The 26,977-nt window shown below is 32.2% G+C and overlaps 1 protein-coding gene across 6 annotated transcripts in view; it reads left to right on the forward strand.

The window, feature by feature from the left end:
* LOC145260423 (homeobox protein six1-like) overlaps window positions 1-26,977 on the forward strand; it is a 1,097,433-nt gene that overhangs the window by 378,419 nt on the left and 692,037 nt on the right. For all 6 annotated transcript variants that reach the window (XM_080118409.1, XM_080118411.1, XM_080118419.1 and 3 more), the window contains exon 2: window positions 11,789-11,968. In XM_080118409.1, coding sequence (XP_079974535.1) covers window positions 11,789-11,968 — 180 coding nt within the window. The remainder of the gene's footprint in view (window positions 1-11,788; window positions 11,969-26,977) is intronic.

A 26,977-nucleotide genomic window follows, 5' to 3' on the forward strand; every position in this document is an offset into this window, starting at 1 on the left:
GGCTACTGAGCAGCTTGCATTTTTTTTTTTTTTTACAAGGAGGTCACCACTTATCAAGGCCCAGAAGCCACTCAGGGATAAGGGTTATTGCATGTACAGTACGTTGTACGTAAGTGTTGAGATTTCATAATGTGTCTACTTAAGGGGGTGGTTCATCAGGAATTTGTTTACGTTGGATTTGAAGACATCCAAGTTGTAGTCAGGTGGGAAACAGGCAGACGGAACAGAGTTCCACTGACGTGCTGTTCTAAGAAAGAAGCTGTGTTCATGGAATCTACGTTTTGATTTAGGCACGGTTAGAGAGTGGGGAAAATTTTTGACAGTGGCTTCAGCTAGACGGGTGTTTTTCGTAAAAGATTGGAGCTCAGACGAGCACTTGCCATGGAAATAACGGTAAAACAAAGACAGGCTCGCAACGTCTCTTCTGTGGGAGAGAGGTTGCAGGGAAGAGAAAAGGGAATCCCCCACTAAGCCACGAAGTCTATTTTGTACTCTGTAAGGCAGGATAGGCTATTTTTAGCAGCTCCTGCCCAGATATGGCAGCAGTATTCTCTCTGTAAAAATTAAATTCCCAATCAGCTTCCTAGTAAGACAATTTCCTTGCATTTATCGGTTATTTTTATGTAAATCGCCCCAGACAAAACGTGAAGCTAATTGATGTAATGAAATAACAAGAACGAAAGCTGATTACAGCAAAAATATGAGTCCCATTAACCTTAGTCGTGAAAAGGCGAAGGCTATAGGTAAGAATCACACAGTTAGGAGGTAAGGAATTCCACGACTTTGCAGGTTTTGGAAAGAACCTACTGGTTGGAATAAGAAGGTATTTTGTGACAAAATATAAAAACAACGGATTGATAGAGACCACTAAGAAACGAGTCAAACGAGCTGGAAGAAAAGAAGCAGTTCTGCGGAACGCATACTATAATAGTATTGAAAGGAAGAACTGAGACTAGCAACATCACGTCTGTGAAAGAAAAATCGCAAAGAAAAAAGAAAAGGACCCATTAATGATTTAGCAAATCGTCAGCAATACTTTTTATGTCATGATTTTATAAGATTAGGAAAACTATACATAATATTAATAAAAAAATATTTACACGGTGCCACGAAAAGATGGTCGCCCTGAAAATAAAAAACGGACACTGCAGCTTTATTTTAAAACTTTTATTGAAAAAATCAATTCAGATAAGTTGATTATCTAGTAGAGCTGACATCTAATCAATGTAGCCGCCTTCAGCCTCAATCACCGCCTTGATACGGGTTCGGAACTAGGAGCATCTGTTTTCTTCAAGCGCCGGCGGGGTAATGCGGCGAGGATCAGGCTGACTTTTGTGTTGTGAGACGTCATGTTCGTGATGTTCTCGACGTGTAACCAAACGAAGTAGTCTACCGGGTTCAGATCGGGGGAGGAGGAGAGCAGTGAGATAAAAGTACAAAGGCGTAACACTCCTTCTGAAGCCATGCCTGGGTCTCTTTGGACTTGTGGGCCGGGGCCGAATCATACTGCTGCCACACACAGGGTCTATCAATGCTCACCTGATTAAACCAGGGGATCACCACACTCTTCAACACATCCCGGTACACATAGGTGTTGACTTTCAAGCCGACTTTGAAAATGTGAGGTGGCATAAGGTGGGCCTCGCTTGAAACGACACCAAAAACTATAACCGTGGCCGGAAACTTTGTTGAGCTGTACCATCAAGGGTTGAATCGTCCGGATTTGTATTTTTAGGGTGATCGCAATGGTTCTGTTGTCATAACTTGGATCGTAGAGAGCATGAGTGGCGCATCTCCGTGGCGCATCTTCGTGGTGCATCTCCGTGACGCATCTTCGTGGTGCATCTCTGTGACGCATCTTCGTGGTGCATCTCCGTGACGCATATTCTTGGTGCATCTCCATGGCGCATCTTCATGGCGCATTTTCGTGGCGCATCTCCATGGCACATCTTCATGGCGCATCTCCGTAATGCATCTTCATGGCGCATCTTCATGGTGCATCTCCGTGGCGCATCTTCATGGCGCATCTCCATGACGCATCTTCGTGGTGCATCTCCGTGGTGCATCTCCGTGGCGCATCTTCATGGCGCATCTTCGTGGCGCATCTTCAGGGCGCATGTTCCTGTCGCATGTTCGTGGCGCATCTCAGTTGCGCATCTTCGTGGCGTATTTTCGTGGCGCATCTTCGTGGTGCATCTTCATGGTGCATCTCCATTGCGCATCTTCATGGCGCATCTCCGTGACGCATCTTCGTGGCGCATCTTCGTGGTGCATCTTCATGGTGCATCTCCATTGCGCATCTTCATGGCGCATCTCCGTGACGCATCTTCGTGGCGCATCTTCGTGGCGCATTTCCATTGAGCATCTTTGTTGAGCATCTCTGTGGCGAATCTCCGATAGCACTTATTGAGCATTGTCTCACTTTCAGAGATGATAGATTCGCTCTTGGAAATTATACACAACTGACCAACTAGTAAATGGTTTTCAACAAATGGTATCCAACGGAAATGGAATCGTGCAGTCTTTTCTAGGGCGACAATGTTATCGTTCCACCCTGGATTTGATATATTATTAGTTCCCGTACACACTAGACAGCAGTAAAAGTTTGTAGGGTCACCAATCAAACTTGTTCCTTTCATTGCAGTCAATGGTCTCTTCTTGGGACTAACATTGGATTTTGGTATAAGATGCGCAGATATTCGGATATTTCATTTAAGCTTTCTTTTATATTTTAAACGTTAAAGAATGTTAATGTTTATTTTCCTTCGCACTTGATTATTCTATGTTATAGTATATCGTAGTATGTATTAAATATTTTAATTCATTTTATTTCGGTCGAGGTTCTATAACGAGAATCCCCCTTTCCTGGAGCTTACACTTGATCTCTACATGAGATACATAGATATTCAAATACTCCATTAAAGTTCTCCTTTACCGCTAAAACACTGACTTAGTAAAAGACGTTGAGAACATGTTTTTCCTCTCTCCAATTGACCAATTAAATATGTGATTTCATAGCCATACCTAATTCCACGAAAAATTCATCCAGGCTGGTCAAATATCCAGTCTCCTTACTGTTACTTCAAGTAATATCACTTGGAGAAAGTGCCCGATTCCTAGTAAAAACCAATGTTGGTTAGCTATATCGAGGAAATCTTATTTGGGTTGCGAATATTATGTGATTTCGAATATTTAGTCAGGGTTTACTTGTAGGGAAAAGTATTCCCATTCCAGGTTGTCCTGGTAAACTTATGTTCAGAGAAACCTTAATCACGAGGATTGTGTCTAGCGGGGATTCTAATTCTCTCCAGTAGGCATTCAAGTTCTCTCCTTATTGTTTGTGGGAATAAATGTAAGCAATGAATAACTTCAATGAGGTCGTCGATCGGATCAGAAAAAGGCTGAAGAGAGTTATTTATAAAATTTAATATCGGTAAAAATACCCTAAACGGTCATCGGTCATATGTAAGAGTGTTGGGTAGAGGCGGGTATAATACTAAACGATTGTGGAGTTGGTTAGATCTCGCAAAATACAGAAATGCTTTCTATTCTAATAGATTATCTACTCGAATCACAAGACCGTCTCAAGCAATATAAAGAAATTTAAATGTAATGTGAAAAAATTCTTACTGCGCAACTTACCCTTCAGATTGTACCTATACACCTGGCCCTAATTTGCAGTAACCTATATGATTTAACGTAATTAGTTTCTCTTTAGCAGTTCTCACAAATAATTAACTAATAATAGCAGTTCTCTTAAATAATTAAATAATAGCAGTTCTCTTTATTATTATTATTATTATTATTATTATTATTATTATTATTATTATTATTAATAGCTGCTCTCTTAAATAATTAATAATAATAGCAGTTCTCTTAAAAATTTAAATATTTAAATAAAAGCCGTTCTCTGAAATAATAAAATCCGATCAGTTTTCTTAAAAAATTAATTTAAATAGCAGTTCTCTAAAATAATTAAAAATAATAATAGCAGTTCCCTTAAATAAGTAATTAATAATAGCAGTTCTCTTAAATAATTAAATAAGAGCAGTTCTCTTCAATAATTCATAATAATAGCAGTTCTTTTGAATAATTAATAATAATATTGATTAAATAATAGTAGCAGTTCTCTTTAAAAAATAAATAATAGCAGTTTTCTTTAATAATTAATTAATAATAGCAAATTCTCTAAAATAATAAATTAATAATAGCTGTTCTCTTAAAAAATTAAATAAGAGCCGTTCTTCTACATAATTAAATAAGAACAGGTCTTTTAAATAATTCAGTAATAATAGCAGTTCTCTTAAGTAATTAATAATAATAGCAGTTTTCTTAAATAATTAATAATAATAGCAGCTCTCTTAAATAATTAAGTAATAATATTAGTTCTCTTAAATAAGTAAGTAATAATCGCAGTGTTCTTATATAACCATAATAATCGCAGGGACCTTTAATAATTCAATAATAATAGCAGTTCTCTTAAATAATTAATTAATAATTGCAGTTCTCTTAAACAATTAAATAATAGCAGTTCTCTCAATCATATTTTATTAATAGTAGTTCAGTTAAATAATTAATAATAATAATAATAGTTCTTTTCAATAATTTAATAATAATAGCAGTTCTGTGAAATAATTAAGTAATAATAGCAATTCTGTGAAATAATTAAGTAATGATAGCAGTTCTCTTAAATAATTAATTAAGAATCGCCATTACTGAGCATGTTGTCTCCCCATCTACCTAACACTTAATTAATCTTTATCATTGAGTGGCCTCCCAGCCTTGATTACCCAGCCTCACTACTAAATAAGACATCATGTTTTGTAAGGAATGCAGAAACGAGTAAACAAAAAATGTGTCTATCAATACATATTGCTATTTCACTTTTTCGACTAGAAATTAAAAAGTGGTATGAGACAAAAAAAAATAAAAAATGGCTGACGCAACTGTAGAAGATATTGTTATAATTTTCCAATTGAAACGCAATACGTCGGGTTTCGGGTTTTTTTTTTTTTTTTTTTTTTTTTACATGGAGGTCACCACTTATCAAGGCCCGGAGACCACTCAGGGATAAGGCTTATTGCGTGCACAGTAATTAATTAGATAGTATTGTAGTAATCTTTAGTATTGGAGATTTGATAGAGCGTCTTACTTAAGGGGACGGTTTGTCAGGAATTTGTTTATGTTGGACATGAAGACATCCAAGTTGTAGTCAGGTGGGAAACAGGCAAACGGAAAAGAGTTCCACAGCCGTTCACTTCTGAGAAAGAAGCTCTGCTCATGGAATCTACGTTTGGATTTAGGCACAGATAAAGAGTGGGGAAAATTATTGACAGTAGTTTCAGCCAGACGGGCGTTTCTCGTGAAAGATTGGCGAGTGGGGTACGAGAGATTGGAGAAACATAACTACTATTTCGAAATTTCTAATCCTTATTTATGAATTTTAAGATAAATTTATATGATGAATTCCAAAATAATATTTATCCACACGATGAATGTAATTCTAATTAAAATTTTGAAACCTTAACTTATACATATTCATATATATATATATATATATATATATATATATATATATATATATATATATACACGTATATGTAAACATACATGTATGTACTTATTGATTTGTAAATTGCCACTTGTTCACCAACAACAACTATATCTCATTCCTCGCATTGTGATAGCCTTCTAAATCTCTACTACATACCTATCCCACACAATGCTTCAAGCAAACTACATATCAATATATATATATATATATATATATATATATATATATATATATATATATATATATACAATACATAGGTAGACCTAGGTAGTAAGTATGAAAATATATATGGCAGTTAAGCTACACAGAATATCCCTCGTTTTATTCTGAAGCCTGAAGAATACTCACGAGAATAAAATGCGAAATATTCTGTGTAGCTTAATTGCCATATATATTTCATAGCTTACTATATATATATATGTATATATATATGTATATATATTTATTACTACCAAGTTCTACCTATGCATTGAGCACTGTTGAAGTAAATACTGAAAAATTTTCGCATAAATTATATCGTCGTATATTATGTATGTGATTAAATTAAATAATTATATATACACACACACACACATATATATATATATTACTTAATTATTTAAGAGAACTGCTATAATTATTTAATTATTTAAGAAAACTGCTATTATTAATTTATTTAAAGAGAACTGCTAATATTAATTAATTATTTAAGAGAACTGCTACTAGCAGGCTGCCAAGTTTTGCCCGGTCGTAAAATATACGCTATATATATATATGTGTGTGTGTGTGTGTGTGTGTGTGTGTGTGTGTGTGTGTGTGTGTGTGTGTGTGTGTGTGTGTGTGTACACGTCCGGCATTCGTGAATGCTTATTATTCTGGTTCGTTTATTTCAATGTTGACGCGGTCGACACCGCATGACCCCCTACCCACTACGTCGGACAGAGGTCAAGGGTTGAGAGTCAAGGTAATTGGATCTGAGGCCCAACGTGGGCCGTGAAAGTGGAAGCGTAATGCAACTCGCTGGAAGGTTGAAAAGAGTCAAGTTGAAAGCGACATAAACGGGTCGCGTTTTGGGATAAAAAGATGAAGTCAGATCACGAAGAAAGAACTGAAAGGAACGACATACAGTAGAAGAGAAACGACGGCCACTCTTCAGATGTCACGATTTAATCTGTGCGCTATACGCTGAAAATATTTCGAGTATTATAAGGCTATCACAATGTAAGAGATATAAATAGGTTGGCGTTGAGAATGAACCCAAAAGCTAGCGATGTTTTTGTATGGTAAACTTTACCTAATTATCCAATATGTAAGACCATGTTTCGTGATATATTTCGAGAGAAGACCTCTTTATCAAATGCTAGATCATTTTGTCAGACATATCTAAAGCCGATGAGAATAGTCACTTAATAATTTTAAAAAATGAAATAGAGGAGAAATATGAAAGAAACAAATTCATTAAACGAAATTTAATATACTGTTAAAATGAAGCGGAAACTTTCAGAAATCATAGGAGAAAACATTTAAAAAAACATACAAACATGGAAATCTAATAAGAAGTTATACTTATTATGGAAAAATACTTAAAGCTATCGAAAGGTCAAAGGGAAAAAATAATAGGAAAATAATAAAGAATAAAAAATAAAAAATGCAAGAAAAGAAAGACAAAGAGAAAAAAATGAAGAAAAATGAAGAAAAAGAGATGAAGAAAATGAAAAAAATGAAGAAAAATGAAAATAAATGAAAAATTATTTTTAAAAAACGAAGAAAAATGAAGAAAAAGAGATGAAGAAAAATGAAATAAAATGAAGAAAAAATGAAAAAAAAGTGAAAAAAAAAAATGAAAAAAAAGAGAAGAATAAAACGCCGTTGTCAAAGTTAAAACAAAAAAACACGGAAACGTTAAGAAGAAAAAAATATTTGGAAAAACATACAAATATGTATTAACAAAGTACGTCACTCGTATGCTTCAAGAAAATCGCCCTAATTATCTCCCTTTCATTCTTTCATTCTGTCTACTTCACTACTTGCTTTCCTTTTCGCGAGAGTGGTGAATTGGTAGCTACAGTAGTCGATGAAGCGACGTTGTTGCTATGGAAACCAGTCATAAAAACGTCGCTCGCCTCCTTACGTTGTTTTACGATTTTGAACACCAATAAATTCATCATAACTTTTGTTTTACTGAACGAAAATTGAATTTTTTTTTTCATAATATAGCTGAGAAGGCGATCTATAAACTGGAATGATTGTTTGAAATTTGGTCGAAAATGAGTGAACGGTGAAGTTTTCAAGCACTTCTAAATGACTAAAATTGCTGCTTATCCATATATCCAAATACTACTGTGTTTATGAAACACTATCGAATTTGAATAATAGAAAAAATGTAAGAAAGTTAATAAAGTTAAAGAAAATGGAAGAGTCAAGAATATATATATATATAAATATATATATATATATATATATAAATATATATATATATATATAAATATATATATATAAGTGTCTGTGTGTGTGTCTGTGCGTGTGTCTGTGTACATTTCCCTACGCAATAACTCTGTCAATTTTTAGTCTACAGACTCGAAACTTGATATACAGTGTACTGAGATTTAGGAAAATGTTTGTGATCGGTTTTCGGCTAGATATTTGACTGTTAAAGGGTCAAAGTTCAACGATTTTACCTTTGAGAACTCTACGAAACTCCTTCGACAATTTTCGGTCTAAACACTTGAAATTTTAGATATATGTTCTTTGGACATGGATCTAACTTATTAACCGGATTTGAGACCTAAACAATAAATATTAAGGGGTCATAATAAGGGTCAAAGTTTAAAAAAAATTTACCTCTGCGGTTATAATAGGGATCAAAGTTTAAAAAATTGACCGCTTTTTTTTGCTCAACATACACCTCCAAACACCTGGGAAACGCCGGGCTGAAATGCTAGTATATATATATATACCAGCAGGGCAACCCGAAGTTGCTCTCGATTGAATGATGACCAATGAATATTTAACACTCCTATATTTTTATGGTCATCATAATCCGTGAAATCGCCCGGAAGGAAACTTAGTCCAAAATATACGTTATTCTACAGTGTATTTCTATTCGAGTTTCAGGTTCGACTCCACAGTGAGATTCGTGACCTCTATGCAAAAGACCAACCTCTTTAACAAGAATAACAAATGCAAACGGCCAAGATCAAAGTGTTGTATCTGTTCTGATACCGCACTTCAATCTTTTGTTATCGGTTACTGGCTTGTGGAACTCTGTTCCGTCTGCCTGCTTCCCACCGGACTACAACTTGGATGTGTTCAAGCCCAACGTTAACAAATTCCTAATGAACCGCCCCCTTAAGTAAACACTTCATCAAATCTCCACACTAACGTAATGTACTTGCAACAACCCTTATCCCTGAGTGGCTTCCGGGCCTTGAAAGTGGTGATCACTGTGTAAAAAAAAAAGACTACTTTTCTTTTTTTTGGGGGGGGAGTCGTTTCTAATATTACTCTCTTGAAGAGGCAAAATAAACAGGAAGAATAACAAGAGCAACCAGCAACATGAATATTACAGTCGGACAGTGTTGGTTAAACTTAAGAAATACCTTTCCAATTTTGATCGGGACCTATTGAGTCAATACGGATGGCGAGAAGTGTTATAAAGTCATGGTTGAATGTAGTGTGTTATTTGGACTTTTACTAACATTGGCTAGGAGCAAAGTGTAGTATCTATTCCGATACTTCACTTCACCTTTTCTGACCTCGATCCATGAATAAGAAATCCTTCTAGAGTGAGGCCAATTTTTTAAATTATTGTTGTTGTTCCTATCCAGAGTGCCGCATTTGTGTCTGACTCTGGCCTCGTGGGGAAGAACATTGTTGAGAGTATATTGTTTTATTTTTAAATAATATATTTTATTATCAATATTTAAAAAAGTATTTTTATTACAATAAACGAATAAAAGAATTTATAAAAAAAGATTTTGGAAACGAAATTAAAAAATATTTTTAACGAGATTCTTTTTTTTTTGCGAGTTCTTTTCGTAATAAGATATTTTTTCGATTTTAACGAGTAAAGCAAATTTTAATGGTCAACTGCAAGGATTTCTATGGCGGCGGCGAATTAGACAAAACTATTTTATAAATAAATTATTTATTCTAATGTTTGATTAATAATTATGGTGAAACAATGACTAATGATTAATGTTGAAAAATAATTAATAATTAATGAAGAAAAAATAATTACTGAATAATGTTGAAAACCAATTAATGATTAACGTTGAAAAAAATGATTATTGAATTAGGTTGAAAAAATAATTAATGATAAACGTTGAAAAAATAATTATTGAATTTTGTTGAAAATATAATTAATGATTAACGTTGAAAAAATAATTATTGAATAATGTTGAAAAAATAATGATTAACGTTGAAAAAATGATTATTGAATTAGGTTGAAAAAATAATTAATGATTAACGTTGAAAAAATAATTATTGAATTTTGTTAAAAATATAATTAATGATTAATAGTGAAAAAATAATTTTTGAATAATGTTGAAAAAATAATTAATGATTAACGTTGAACAAATAATTATTGAATAATGTAAAAAAATAATTAATGATTAACGTTGAAAAAATAATTATCGAATAATGTTGAAAAAATAATTAATGATTAACGTTAAAAAATAATTATTGAATAATGTTGAAAAAATAATTAATGATTAATGTTGAAAAAATAATTAATTATTAACGTTTAAAATATAATTAATGATTAACAGTGAAAAAATAATTATTGAATAATGTTGAAAAATAATTATTGAATAATGTTGAAAAAATAATTAATGATTAATGTTGAAAAATGATTAATGAATTTCGTCGCAAAAATAATTAACGATTAATGTTAGAATAAAATTGATAAAATAGATATTTTTATGTTTGTAAAAGTAAAATACATTTTTCATAATGTTTGATTGAATAAAAAGACTTTTATGATAAAAAAAAGATATTTTTATGACGTTTATCATTTTTCAAATAAATACGCTTTATCTAAACCACTTTCTTTACAACTCTCTCTTTTTTTTACATAGGCATCATAATTATCAAGGCCAAGAGGTCACTCGAGGATAAGGGTTAAAGAGTGTACAGTAGAAATTGGACAATATAGTAATCGTTAGTAATGGAAATTCGATAAATTTGTTAACTTATATGGAACGGTTCATCAAAAACGGAAGACAATTCCACAGGCGTGCAGTTCTAAGAAAGAAGCTTTGTTCATGGAATCTACGTTTAGGTTTAGGCACAGATAAAGAGTGGGGGGAAATTAGTCATAGTGTTTTCTGCTAAACGGGTGTTTCTTGTGAAAGAATGCCGAAGGGGGGACATAGATTGGAGCTCAGCCGAGCACTTGCCATGAAAATACCGATAAATTCAACCAGCATTTCATAACACTGCTGCTCCTCAATACGGACTGGAGAGCCCCCCCCCCACTCCCGATCAAAATTGGAGAGGCGTCTTTTTTCACTTTAAACCCAGTGGTTAACAACGCGTGCTGACAAGCTGAGTGTGCCAAATTCGAACCCAGTTCATTCCACAGAAACATTGTCACTTAAGGACGTTGGCGACCTTCACGTTGTTCCCCTCCCGTAATTACCTTATATCCTTCTAGAAAGAATTCTTAATCGAAAGATATCGAGGCAATGAATGCCAACAAAAATTCATCGTCAAGAATAATGCTCCTCCTCCTCCTCCTCCTCCTCTTCTTCTTCTTCTTCTTCTTCTTGTGCTTCCTCCTCCTCCTTCTGCTCAAAAAAGCAGCAACAACAACAACAACAACAACAACACAGCGGCCTCAGATAAAATAAAATAATTATTTTACATTGCATTCTCCCACGCACAATTTTAAGTTTTTTATTTAGTGGGGGGGGGGGGGTTTGTGGTCATAATACCATCCAACGGATTACCTACCTAGATATTAAAAAAAATAATAAGGTGTGGACTAGTGTAATATCTGCTGTTATGCTACGATTCTCCCAGACATTATCTCATTTCTTTGGGTGCAATGTAATGTATGTTTGGTAGTCATTATACCATTCCCCGAAGCAGTTTTTACTTCGTTAGGGAGGGGGGTGTAAAGTATATGTTCGGCGAATAGGCGATCATAGCTTTCTAAAAAAGGGTGGGTGAATAATGATAACGTACATACCAGTACTATATTTAATGTTTTAACTTATTATTACATAAATCTTGTTTTTTTTTTATTTTTAGGAACGCGAGAACGGAACCAATTGTCCCATGGGAATTTTCCTTTTTTCTTGGTGAGGGACACGGCGGGCGATGCTGCGCATGTGTCGGCTTTAATGGAACAAATGTCGGCTCTCATGGAGCCACCACCTCCAGCCGCCGCCGCAGCTGCAGCCGCCGCCGCCGAATCGAGCAACTTCTGGAGTAAGTACACGTTTTTTTTTTTTGCTCTTTTTTTTTTTTTAATTTCCATTTATATTACAAAGACGAATACATAAACTATGCACCGTGTAATTCGAAGTTGTGCTGCAGCCACCTTAGTTCCGGACATTATTCGATCTGGCTATAATTGCCCCTTCTAATCCAGGAGTTATCAAAACCCCTAATTTTTTTTTTTATACATACGTGTGTGGTTATCTATAGGGTTATGGACTCAAAGGACTTCCAGATTACCAATTACCTATAATACAGTTTTGTAATTAACGGTTTGACTCCATTTAAACACATCTTGCTTCTCTTCCTCCCGTGGCTATTCTTGTGCTATGTTCTCAACAATGAGCCATCAAGAAGACAAATAAATCTTTTTATATATACTGCACGAGTTTCTATACGGGACTTCTTTTTTACACGCGTTTCTTCTCGTTGTTTTTTCATATGTGATCATGATCGTCTTATCTGTTTAACTAAACAAACTATTCATGCATGAAAAACACAAAAGAGGCCTTTGCCGAGTTCTTCAAGGTTTTATTAGAGAGAATTTACTTATGGAGAGAGAGACTAATAACGAATGCTAAACTTCTTAAACTTACTTTCTATCTAACAAAATGGTTGACGCACGGACGTACAGACATCGGTAACATTCATCATCGATTATTTTGACATTATTTGCGTGTCTGTTCGTTTCACTCACAAAGGAGAGACTGAACTGAAATACATAGTTTTGTCCAAGGAGTTTGTCTTGTTGAACCGTTTCAACTCATGTCACCCGTATCTGAAAACAATTCCGTTTTCAGCTACTAGGTGCCGCCAATAAGTTTCCGGACTTTTTTCGTATGGCCACTCTTATTGATAGTACACTCATGAAACTCTAGTCCCCTTTGAAAGAATGTCCAACAACTACCAGAAGGCCCCATGGAAGTCCTTTTGTGTGAGCGTGTAAATGCCCCTCGTCACAGCCTATTTCATCTCCGTAATTCTCTTATAATGACAGCCTCTAATGTTTACCTTGAGCTTAGGGAATGACCAAAAGTCACAAGGAGCAAGTTCTGAACTATAAGGAGAGTGAGGAACTGTCTTGATGCCCATCTTGATCAAACAAGCTATGACAAGGATACCGCTCCCTTGAGAAAAACTTCGCGCAAATCTTCCGCATCTTCAGTTCCTCTCGAAAAAATGTGTGTACATCCCCACACTTACATCAATCTGTGCCATTATTGTCTCTATATACACACGGCGGTCCTTATCCATAAAATTCTTTATTTAACAAGTCTATTCTTGTGTTCTGTCTTCCTTATTCCTCCTACACCTCTTATAATCCCTCACCTACTCTATACCTTCCTTGAATCTCTTATGTCACTCAAAAACTGATGCTTGATTCATGCAAGATGACTCAAAACAAGTCGGAAGCATTCCATCAGTTTCTGTTGCAGTTTTCCAAGTTTAAAACAGTTTTTTTTTTTGCCTAGCGTTCTGCTAAAGTGTCCTCACGTCCAGATTGCATTTTTGAAATTCACCAACTGTGACAATCCGGCTTTAGTGGGGTGTATTCCAATTCCTACTGTAGCTGTTTATTTGAACCTGAAGTCATAAAAATTTGTCAGTCATCTCATAAGATGTATAACAATAACATCATGAATTTTCACGTGTCGACGGCAATTTTAAATGCCTGTACAAAAAAGTCTGGCAACTTATTGAAGGCACCTCTTAGTTTATCCTGACATGCACTAATGGGACCTTTTTCAAAATTCACACTAGCTAATTTAATCGCTACTTACTAGCGTAGGGTTCTACTATTAGTTCAATACTAATCTATTTCAACCAATGTTGTATCTTATGAAGTCTTGTCGATTTCCGTATTTCGGTAAAGTTGAAAAAATCGGTTATGAATTCTCCAAGTCTCTATTCACATGGTAAACTTTGACAAAAATTAAACACAAGGTCTTTCTGCTGTTTTCAAAACATTCTAAATAAAACAAAGGGCGATAATTCAATGATAGAGACTTACGGGATTTATGTTATAATGTCTACGAATTCCCATTAATCGCTTAAGAATGGTTTTCTTTATGACAAATGAACTACTTGATCAATTTAAATGATTTTTGGAATGTGATATTTTTATTGAATCATGGACATCATACATACTTTTGTTTATTTTTATTTTTAATACAGAAAAAATTCTGGACAATAAATTTTGGCATAATAAATTATTTAAACACGACGCATGGACCTATCATCAACATGTTATTATTATATGGGGGAAAAAGGAATTTATACACACTTCAGCTAGATTCATTCACATAAACACGAAAAAGGGAAGAAAACCGATGTTAATTAGATCGAGGTGATTTTTTTTTTATATATGTTTGTTGAAGTTCTGTGATAAGGGCATCTAAGTCAGATGTCCCCGTTGATCTTTTTTCGGTGATCGGAATTTCTATTTCTGAATGCTGTAATTCATTCGTAACAATTGACCATTTTCTGTGCGTTGATGAATTCAGGGGTTCTTCTTTAAAATAGGGTTAACATTTCAAACCGATATAATTGCAGAATTACTCTTTTTTTTTTCATTGTTTTTTACATTTCTTTTATTAAAAAAAAGCATGCCACGTTTTTGTAAGCATACTGTAATATTTGTTTGTTAAAAGTATCCTCCGAATAATCAGAAACAAAAAATTTCTGCGAAACACCTAACCATACTGGTATCAAGGGAAATGAATAAACCGGTTCAATATCAACAGTTGCGTGAAACATCCCAACTGATTTAAATTTAGAAATCATCTACTCGGACATAAAAAGACATACCAATACACACCCAATGGAAAAATAGCAAGCTTACTTAAATGAATTTCCCAACAACGAATTATATAAGATAATGCTAAAAAAATCACCAAACAACAACAAAAAACAAACTAAAAAAGAACAATAAAGTTATACTAGCCAAAAAAAAAAAAAAAAAATGGTCATACTCATTTATCCCACTTATATCTTTAGAAAAAATAAAATCATTCTATTTGTATACGATGTCAAACACATTTTAATTGATTTTTGTAATAACGAAGGATATTTTCGATAAAGAAAAATATCTATTTAAAATAAAAAAGACAACGCCCACACCATACTTTTATACGCTCAAAAATTCGTCTTTATCAAAACACTTAAAAATAAAACTATCACTAATACGTCACTTAGAACAAAGAAGTAAATATCCTCTGGACGCATAGATACTCGGCATAAAACGACCCAAAGTGTTGAAATGCCGTAAAAACCCAATAAAACAAATAAAAAATATCTACCCTAAAATTATTTTAAAATACAATACAATGAACCAATTGTAAGTATAGCATTTGGTTTATTTTTGTTCTGGTTAATAATTATGCTGTTTAAAAGATGTGTATGCGTTATTAAAATACAAAAAAAAACATGTTATTTATGTTTAATTGTGAAATTATACATTTTTCATGTAGATTTATTATTTTATGTATAAAAAACTAGAATACCAGTTTCCTTACGGGTATAAGCAATATGTATAGCATTTTAAGCTACACATTTGCATACATTTCGATATATGTGAGATACATGTGACAAAAGGTCATTTATCATCAAGAGTTTAAATCACTCAAGCTTATTTATTTGGTAGAATATATATTCCATCGCATATTTTAATTGCTTGAAAATAGAGCGCAGTATCAGGGGCAACAATCATTACATGGTAAGATTTACATAAAAAGAATGGGCCTACGTTATTCACCGTGTTGCCTATAATATGAATTCAAAACTTTGTTATGATCAGTTCATTAGTTTAAGTTTTACCTTGCAAATACATATTGATTTGAACGCACGCGAACCAATCTGGTTAAATGGTATAACATAATATGACAAAGTATTTGATGTAGAGCAGTTCTTTTCTCTTGTAATCATTTTGTATCTGGTCTCATTCAAAAAATTTCAATTCGGTAAAATATTGGGAACATCCATTTGTTAAAAGAAAAATCTAACAAGATCATTCGACGGTTTTCTTAGAATATATATTCCTAAATTTTAATAGTCTTATACATTTGGTATTAAATTCTATACTTATATATATATATATATATATATATATATACATACATATATATATATATATATGTATATATATATGTATATATATGTATATATATGTATATATATGTATGTATATGTATATATGTATATATATATGTATATATTTATATATATATATGTGTATACATATGTGTACATGCATATACAGTGTGTCCGTAAAGTTACTATACAGTCTTATTGTTTTATTGTATTATATTTGTATTAATAGTTAATATTTATTTTTTACAGGTTTATATTAACTTGTAAGACTGTATAGTAACGTTACGGACACCCTGTATATATATATATATATGTATATATATATATATATATATATATATATATATATAAGTATATATGCATATATATGTACATATATGTGTGTATATATATATATATATGTATATATATATGAGGTGGATATAGTTTGCTTGAAGCATTGTATAGTATGTAGTTAAATGAAATGTGTAGAAGGCGGTACAATGCAGAGGTAACAGAAAGACACAAGCTCAAGCAGGTGAGCAAGTTTGAACCAAAGTCAAATAAATATCTGACGAAGAGATCTTTCTCGAAATATTATATAACACGGGTATACCATCAGAACGGCTTTCCCAGGTGATCACAGTGCAAATATAAATACAATACGTATATGAAATGCATGAATATGTACATATATACTTGTAAGTTGTATTAATAAAACTTTCTCACCTGCTTCAGCATTTATATATATATATATATATATAAGTATTTATTTATTTTTAATTTTATATACATATATATATATGCGTGTGTATGTGTACATGTATGTGATTGTGTGAGTGTGTGTGTAATTTGCGATTATATATGTATTAGAAAAAACCATACGCATAATATTCTATGCTTTTACAATGTTAATAATCTCGTTTTGAGTTCAGCAAATCCATGTTGAAACCCTGATTAACGGGTTAACATCGCTGAAATGTTGATCAATCAATTTTTGTTTGAAGTTTATATATAATTTCACTTGTTAAAGCCTTATATATGTATTGATCACTTTTTATTTCCACACTTTAGAACATATATATATATATATATATATATATATATATATATATAGAGAGAGAGAGAGAGAGAGAGAGAGAGAGATAGACAGATAGATAGATAGATAGATACACAAGGCTATAGTTCTCACAACACTCTTGCATCTTGGATAATAAACAGAAGACAAATTTAACAGTTGGATGTTTTTCCAAAGGTTGTCTTCGAGAAATTTGTGGAGTTCGTTAACGCGACGCGATTGCCGGCCTTTTCACCATGTGCGACATTAATGCCACTGGGTCCCTTCTCATGAAACAGCAGCTGCGCTGAACGTGACATGTGCTTCGTAAGCAAGAGGAAAGACTTTCAAAATGTCGATACACAGTCAACTTGACAATGATCACCAAAACAGTAGGCCGAACATTACTTAGGTACAAGGGCAAATTAAAATGCGGTGGCTTAGCTGCTGAAATGAACTCCCCTTTTCCTCGATACTCTGTGATTGGTCGTCATGAATAGTGTTCTATATGCGTCGATGGCTTCATGAAAAATGCAGCATCAAGCATTGTCAAACTGCGCCAAACAAATATAATGTATCCTTCGTCGTTCCAGGTAAATACTCCAACAATTCACACTTTTGCAAAATTTGTAGATTTCCTTTTAGATCATTAGCTGAACTGAAATGTCATCTGCAACTTACACTATTAATCAGATGGAGTTGTAAGTACTTCATGCGTCGAAATCAACGGAAGAGTTCATAATATATATAAAATTCTACGAATTAGAATTCACAAAATTTATTTTTTTAAACAAGGGATACAGATTAAAAATGAGATTATCCTTATGCCACAGAGTTTCAAAGATTGGTTCTAATCCTCAAGGGAAAAATAGTTAACAAAAATACATTTGTATAGACCTGCCATAAATTTGCTGATCAGCACAGGGTTTGACCACTTCATAATTTGACAGAAGTAATATTTTAATATTGAAATATGTAGATCAAAAAAGATTCGCAATTTGAATTCCACGTGTCGTAACAAAATCTAAAAACAGTGAAGTTGGCAAGAACTTGAATGGTAAGCGTGTACCAAAGCGCGGATCCGCGTATGGCGGCTGTGTGGATAATGCCGAGCCGTGTGTGAAATGACGTCAAAGTTATGTAAAAAAATTTAAAAAAGCTGTCAAAAGAACGCGTGCACAGACCGACGAGTAGGTTAGAGATGACGATCACTTTAGAGACGTTGTTGATGTCACAACCGTAACTAGAAGTCACGCTTTGAAGGAGAATGAACGAATAAAAGTATTTTTAAAAACGGGATACAGCGAATAGAAATTTTCCTATTCTTTGTCTCCTTTGCGACTGAGTCTACAACGTATTAGGTTCAAGTGTCTAGATGTAAACGCGCATGAAAACGTGTACTACGTTACAGTCGTTGATCAAATGATTATATCAGTAAATCCAGTGGTAGAATACCCGTCTGTAAACTTGAGAAATCCAGCTCATATAGATGTATAATTCTTGCATGAAAAGTTTTGGAGTGTATAAGGAATGTTTTTCCATATACCAATGCTTTTGCTCGAATATTGGGCGTGTTTTTTTTTTGTCTGGTTACGATTGCCCTATAAATATCAGTATAATAATTGATGTATCCATATAAAGTTTCCAAAACATTTGTTGTAAACTTTAATTCCTCACACACACACACACACACACACACACACACACACACACACACATATATATATATATATATATATATATAGATTCAAGCAAACATTATTAAATGCAACGACAATATTTTGCATTATGATTCTTTATTTCATTTGTCCGATTTTCGTATAATCTTTTATTTATATCAAAATCGAAAATATTACCGAAGGTTCCCTAATTGTCACTTTCATGGGCGCTTTCGATTCGTCCACGAATCATCTTCAGGTGTTGAAGATGAAAAAGTGAGAAGGAACGAAAAGTGGGAATTAAAAAGTTAAAAGTAAAATACACACAAAACTGCATTAGGTGATAGGAAGTTATAGGTAAAGTCGATGAAGAGTCCATTAAAAAATAGGTCGATTAAAAATTATTCGGGCACTATCGGCAAAGTCCGGCGCTACGCAAGACATTGTAATACATTGCTGCTATTCCCAAATGAAATACCATTTATAGTAGGGTGATGAGTTCTAATAGATGGCGCTTCAAGAATTTTTAATATTTTGATATTATTTTCACGTTGTATAATTTTTGTGTTGTCGACGAAGATTTTTTGAAAATGTATATTTATATATATATATATATAAATTATTATAGCAATAATTGTATATTTATATATATATATATATATATATATATATATACAAGTTAGAAAAGCATTTCATCCAAGGCATGAAAATTGCTAAATAAAATGTTTTTACTATAGGCTTTAAAAATATACATTACATAAAATAAATCCAAGGTAATTTTTTGATTCAATTTAAATTAAATTTTTATACTTTACTTCGTAAAATTTATAAAAGTGCACTTTGAAGATAAATAAATTTCAATTGAATCTTGTACCTTTATTTTTAAAGCCTATAGTGAAAACATTTTGTTTAACAATTTGCATGCCTTGGAAGAAATGCTTTTCTAACTTGTATCTTATCTTTTTAAGATTATATTTTAAAATTCTCTTTCTCTGTATTTCAGTTTGTATTTCTCCTCACACCACAACTCATTTTTTGCAACCCCCTCTTTGTATTATTAGATAAGGAGAAATACAAACTGAAAGAGAGAGAATATTCAATATTCTCTCTGTTTCGGTTTGTATTTCTCCTCACACCACAACTCATTTTTTGCAATTCCCTCTTTGTAATACAGGTCTGAATAATGAGAAAATCTGAATATTTTTTAACAAAAGTTTAAAATATATTTTTTAGATTAAATTTTTTAAAACTTCTTTCAAAATAGAAAATCTTTAAATTCTAATAAGGAACATATTTCATATAGGTTTCATTAAAAAATATTCCGTACATAACGTGAAAAATGCAGATGAAAATTTCAAAAGGACTGTATAGCTGGTTACGGTTAATAGTAGTCCTTGCCAGCAAAAGTCTTTGTTATTGTAATTCTATTATTATTTAAAACATTTTCTGTCCTGCTCTTTACCGCGAGGTCTAATATATATATATATATATATATATATATATATATATATATATATATATATAATGTGTGTATGTGTGTGCGTGTGTGTGCGCGCGCGTGTGTGTGTAAAACTAAAGTCTATATTCAATTTCAGGAAGTTGACAATCTTACTGTTTATTTTTTAAAGTATGTTGAAAAAGTAAATTCTTCACCGCACCTGTTTAATAGCGCAGAATCATTCTTATAATAATTAAACCAATTTTTTTTTATTTATTCTGACCTTAACTTATCGAAAGAATATAAATAGAATACGGGCATGATTACAAAATCCGAATGCTAATATTCATTTTTTTTTTTTAAGTTGGAAAGTTCATTTCCTTCTGATAAGTTAAGGGCAGAATGAATTCGACAATTGGCATAATAATTACATGATTAGGCATAATAATTACATGAATTGACACAATAATTACATGCTTGATTCTGCGCTACGAAATAAATACGGTCAAGAATTGGTGTTTTCAACAGACTTAAGAAATAAACAAAACGATGATCAACACCTTACAATTTGAAATATATACCTTTTGTTATTTTTTGTATATGCTCTGTAGTTACATGGAGCTTCATATATTACAGCAGTGGTATGAAATAAAATTTGAATATAACTGAATAAACATATTTTCCCTATGAACATAACGATATATATATATATATATATATATATTCACATCTAAAAGCAGATAAATAATATATACCAATGCTTTAACTCGAAGTATGGAGCATTTCTATCTGGTTAGGATTGTCCTATAAATATCAGAATTATAACTAATATACCAGATTTTGTTGTAAACGTTATTCCTGAGCTATATATATATATATATATATATATATATATATATATATATATATATATATATATATATATATATAAGAGCAAATAGTTAATAAAACATTATTAACTATTTGCTCTTATTATAAGCTATATCTCCTATTTGGATTCATCGAGCTGTTACATCTGGTTGGGATTACTTTATAAATATTAATTTTAATATTTATAATATACTTTAGTTTTACCATCTTGGATCATTTTGGTAAATTTAATTGGAATTTTTATTATATATATATATATATATATATATATATATATATATATATATATATATATATCCTTGCTAATGGACTTAGAGATAGTTTCAGAGCCAGGTTCGAATATTCCGGTAATCGTGACCCTGCACTGATTATTCCCGAAAGGAGTAAATACGAGTGTCTGTAAATATTTAAAAAAATTTAAACAGTAATTTTATATATATATATATATATATATATATATATATATATATATATATATATATATATATATATTTATATATATAGCTATATATATATATAGTTATATATATATAGTTATATATATATATAGTTATATATACATATAGTTATATATATATATATATATATATATATATGCACATAGATAACATTATACATAGTGATGAATGCTTTTGTGACGCACTTGCATTAGTAAATGATTTAAATGGTTGAATGATTTTCCATAATTTGCGTTAATATAATTATTTATCCAAACATGTCCGTTTACCTCATGTTTAAATTAGTACATCAGATGACAGAAAGATTTCTTTCGCGACAAATACATAATAACTGTAATAAATTCGGGGGATCATGATTCAAAACGACAGGTTTTATGTTTTTTTTTTTTCAATTTTGATCGTTCGAGTTAACTCCCTTGATCAGCAGCTATCTTTTTTTAATGCTATACTTGACGCTCGAATTTTTTAATTAAGTTGCATAATTTGATGCAAGGATTTGATGATACGTTTCGATTCAGAAACATGTTTGTCATGCTATAATATATATATTTCCTGTTTAATTCGACTGCGATGCTGTGGAGAGAAAAACGTTACATAAATTCTAATGAGGAATAATTCATCCTGCCTCTAGTTAGAGAGTAACATATATATATATATATATATATATATATATATATATATATATATATATATATATATATACAATTTACACCTTTCTAAAACATCAACCGATAATGCTTAGATAATAGCAGGTGACTCTCCAAGATTAAGTAGTGTTCTTCTTGGCAGTACTTCGCAAACGAAGGTTCTATGAAGGGGGTTTTCCACGTCGACTGCAGGCACGCGTGTGTAAGTAGTGCTACGATACTGCTAATAGAAAGAAACAACATAAAATCACGGTGTATATGTATATATATATATGTATATATATGTATATATGTATGTATATATATGTATATATGTATGTATATATATATGTATACATACATATGTATATATATGTATATATTATATATATATATATATATATATAATGAACTCATTTTTCCCGTGTGATTTTGACCTGAATAGGATTAAAAATCAAGACATTTCCTGCGAATGTAATATGCACAAACTGCAGCACAATATCTGAGGTGTGTTATAGGCATATTACATCTCCACTTCCTCGATAATTGTAGATTCCTATATTTTTTCGGTTAAAATCAATGAAAGTTGTAAAATCTTTTCTCTCTTATTAATTCCCGCAACCACTTATACCGTTTCCGGGATCGTTCACAAGAGACAGTTCCGAAGGAACACCGATTTGGGGTTTCTTTACCAAAATCATTTACAATCAATGGAAGTGGTAAACTCTTTTCTCTCTAATAAATTCCCCCTACTCCCGCGACCACTTAACACCGCGGCACGATCGTTCACAAGGAACAGTTAGGAAGGAACACCCGTTTGAGTTTTCTTTACTTAGATGTTGCTTTAAAAAAAAAAACTGAAATTAACCGAATCGAAGCGTTACTTCGTAGTTGCTTAAAAAAATAGAATTAACCAAATCGAACGGTTACTTATGACATTAAAAAAAAACTGGAATTAACCGAATCGAAGCGTTACGTCGTAGTTTCTTAAAAAGATGGAAATAACCGAATTGAAAGGGTTTTTTTTCCACTTTTCGCTGTTTTTTTTGTTTGTTTATTTTGGTTTTGCCGATTTTGTTTTAAGAAATTTAACATCGTATTTTTTTTTAATATTAATACAGGGTTATTACCTCGCTTACACACACACACACACACACACACACACACCTCCAAACAACCGGGTAACGCCGGGTACCCCCGCTAGTATATATATATATATATATACATATATATATATATATATATATATATATATAAACTCTAGCAGGGTTACTTGGTGTTTCCTGCGAACATGGAACACCATAGATTGCTTACAGATGCAATTAAATAAAAATCAAAGACAAAATATAACCCAACAAGAAACCCAAATTACATTACAGTAGAGTCCATTGTATTTGGATTAATACATAATCAGTCCTGTTACTTTTCGATTAAACCTAACATGTCGACATGATTCTTCTGCTTTACCTGTATAGAAACATTTGTTGATATGCGCATGCGTAGCAATATGTTTATGCTTTTTCTTTGTTTGTTTTGCCCATGATGCATGTAAGTGAAATGAACTACTTAAATGCTAATTGTGAACATTTTTTTCTCTCATTCGATAATATGACGTCACGACAACAAGCATGAAGATGGCGATAACAGTCCGCAAAATAGAATGATTGAAAGTTATATAACATTATTCAGTTTTATAAAAGGTCAAGTTAAACTTATGAAATAATGTTTTCAAACATTTGATCAAGTTTCACTGTTGTCTCATATATTTACATAGATGTATGCGTGCTATTGAGTGTGCATGTGCTGTATATGAGGAAAAGTTTCGCTGACGTGGATCAGCAGAATCTGAACAAAAGCCGCTAAGAAAAGACTCCTGCACCTTTTTTATAAGTCTCTAAAGACTTGTCTATATGATAGACAAACACAAACACATACATGAACAAGTTATTATATATTAACTTGCGAGGGGGGCGGCTTTGCCCGGTCGTACAAAAGGCTTAAATGCGATATTTTCATTTGTCCATATTTCGTATATACTATTATAGATTCGGGATTTCAAAAGTTGGGAAAAATGTATTTGGACGCCATCAGCTGGAATCGAAATCGAAAGCAAAAATGTAGCATTCAAAGCTGGTGACTTAACCACTGTACCAACGCGACACGCATATGAACTGATGAGAATTAAAAATGAAAAAAAAAACAACTAAGAATGTGCAAAATGTGTAACGATATTTTATTCAATTTTAAAACACTATTTTATCCGACTAAAGACGCATAAAAGCACGATTCATACAAAAAAAAAATTAATCATTTTAGGCTCCTAGCGCCGCTCTGCCATTTTTAGTTTCGAAATAGATAGTTTGAAAATATGGAGATAGACAACAAACAGACAGAAATATAGCTTTTACACATACACACATACACACATACACGCACACGCACACGCACACACACACACACACACACATATATATATATATATATATATATATATATATATATATATATATATATATATATATATACTAGGTTTTTGCCCGTTAAAACTCGCTTATTTTTACCTGCATCAAATAGGAGGTTGCATTGTTAGCCACTGTTCGCTTAGCTTTGCTAATCGTGCCCAAATATCAACGATGACTATGATCAAACTTGGGATTTTAGAGATTTAGAGAAATTTAGCTCAGAAGCCAAGGCTGCGGAAAAGATGAAAACCCATATTTTTGACAATAACTTTTCTTCTGTGATGGCCAAAATTGTTTGCCCCTTTTAACTTCTGGTTTCTGCTCTCAATTTTGCCGAATAATTAACCAGGGTCAAGTAGATAAAAAAAAGTCATTCTTAACATGGCAAAAGGGAAGATTTCCTGTAATGTTAGAGAATGATAATTAGTCAGAAGAGACAATATCTTGCTTGTCACAATCGTGCTATACACGAAGCCAAAACCGGAAATTAAAAAAAGAGTAGATGATCTTGAATATTAATAAATAGTTTTAGTTATAAATGTTTTCATGGGATATATTCAGAAATACTTCGTACAATATGGAGAATTAAGGCTCAGGTAAGATGCTAGCCCTTTCCCACGTTATCAGACGAAGATATGCAGTCTCACAACTGACTTATATTTTCGTCTATTTTCATGTATTTTTTTTGTGCCAAGTGCCTGACAAGTGGCAGATTGTGAGATATATTTCCCCCCAATTCGCACTGCTCCGCCCCAACGTCATCTAAACTCGCCTAACTTTTCTTTATTTCCTTGTTTATTGTTCAAAGTTGTGCACCGTATTAAAGGTCACTGATGATGACAAGAAGAACCATAGACACAAAATGGCATACATCCCTGACACAGGTGATTTAATATGCCTTCCAATCATTACGACCCCTTCGAGGGAAAGATCTTTGATTACGTTTTTTTTTTTTCTAAACAGTTCAGTTGTTGTAAGTAAAACAATAATACTAGAGCTGAGATCGAAACCAAAACCTAAAGACAGTGAGTAAATTTTGATAACCATTAGGACAGCTTGACGCGTTATTAAAAATGTTTTCAAACCTACTTATTCTTAACTAAAGACACTTCAATGTGAACGATTCATACATGCTCATTCGTGAAACAGTTAGCAAACAGATACAAAACCCGTTGACTCCTTCACGTAACAACGTTTCAAATTTTGACCCCATTAGCTAACTTCTTCCCGCTTAACTACCGATTAGAAAGTTTTTCACGTGTCTGAAAAGCCTATATGCATAATTTAGAGTATGTAGATCAAAAATTCGTTGAGCAAATAAGTTGAGAATCTCCTCCTTCCTTTCAATTTTTTTTTTTTTACGAAATTGGATACAATATAACAATCAGTTCGATAGTTGGCTTTAATAATAATAAATGCGAAATTTGAATGAATTAAATATTATGTTTATGCGCCTTTTACGACCAGGCTACGCCGGGTGACCTGCTAGTATTAATAAGAATATTTCCCGTCTTCAGACGACATTTGTCAAGTGAAAATATTGTACCATCATAGTAAAATTCCAATAACTATCTAACAAGGCAATATATTAAAAAAAAACACAAAAAAATAGAGTTATGGGACTCCACCAAACCAGATCTAATTTATTCACATATTAAAAATAAAAATTCTATCGTTCATTGAAAATAGTTTATTGGGTAGAAAAATGTGTTTATTTGGTAAAGTTTAAATGACACTAACACCTTGTTTAAAAGAAGCTAAGAAGAAAATATCAAATGAACTTTTGAATTTAGAATTATAAAACGGACACTTACATCAAGTTAGTTAACTTTGTAAATCAGAAGAGTAAATAAAAAAATCTCAAAACAAGGGCAGATAATTCAATAACTTAATAACCAACGATATAAGGGGGGGGCAATCAATACAACTTAAAATACCTTATGGAATTTTACCGAGATTAAAATAAATTGATTAACATGAAATAAATAAACGAATATATATATATATATATATATATATATATATATATATATATTTATATATATATATATTGCATTTTATTTTTCAATTTTCTGTATAATCTTTTTTTATATCCTAATTGAAATTAAAACTAACGCTACAATCCCTAGGAAACCCTAACAATAATATTAGCCTGTACAATAATGCCAACTCTATTAATATATTTTACCAAAGCCATATGCAATTAAATTTTAGAGTTAAATAAAAGGCAATTAAAGAAAAACATCGTCCATAAATACTTAATTCCTGTTGATAGCAACTGTAGAATTAAATTTATTATTTATCATAAGAAGTTTAGAAATCAAACTCCGTGGTTAAAAACAACGCCTCCCTCGGCTATAAAA

Source organism: Euprymna scolopes, chromosome 36, assembly GCF_053919585.1.
Source record: "Euprymna scolopes isolate OS-2025 chromosome 36, ASM5391958v1, whole genome shotgun sequence".
Lineage (NCBI taxonomy): Eukaryota > Metazoa > Mollusca > Cephalopoda > Sepiida > Sepiolidae > Euprymna > Euprymna scolopes.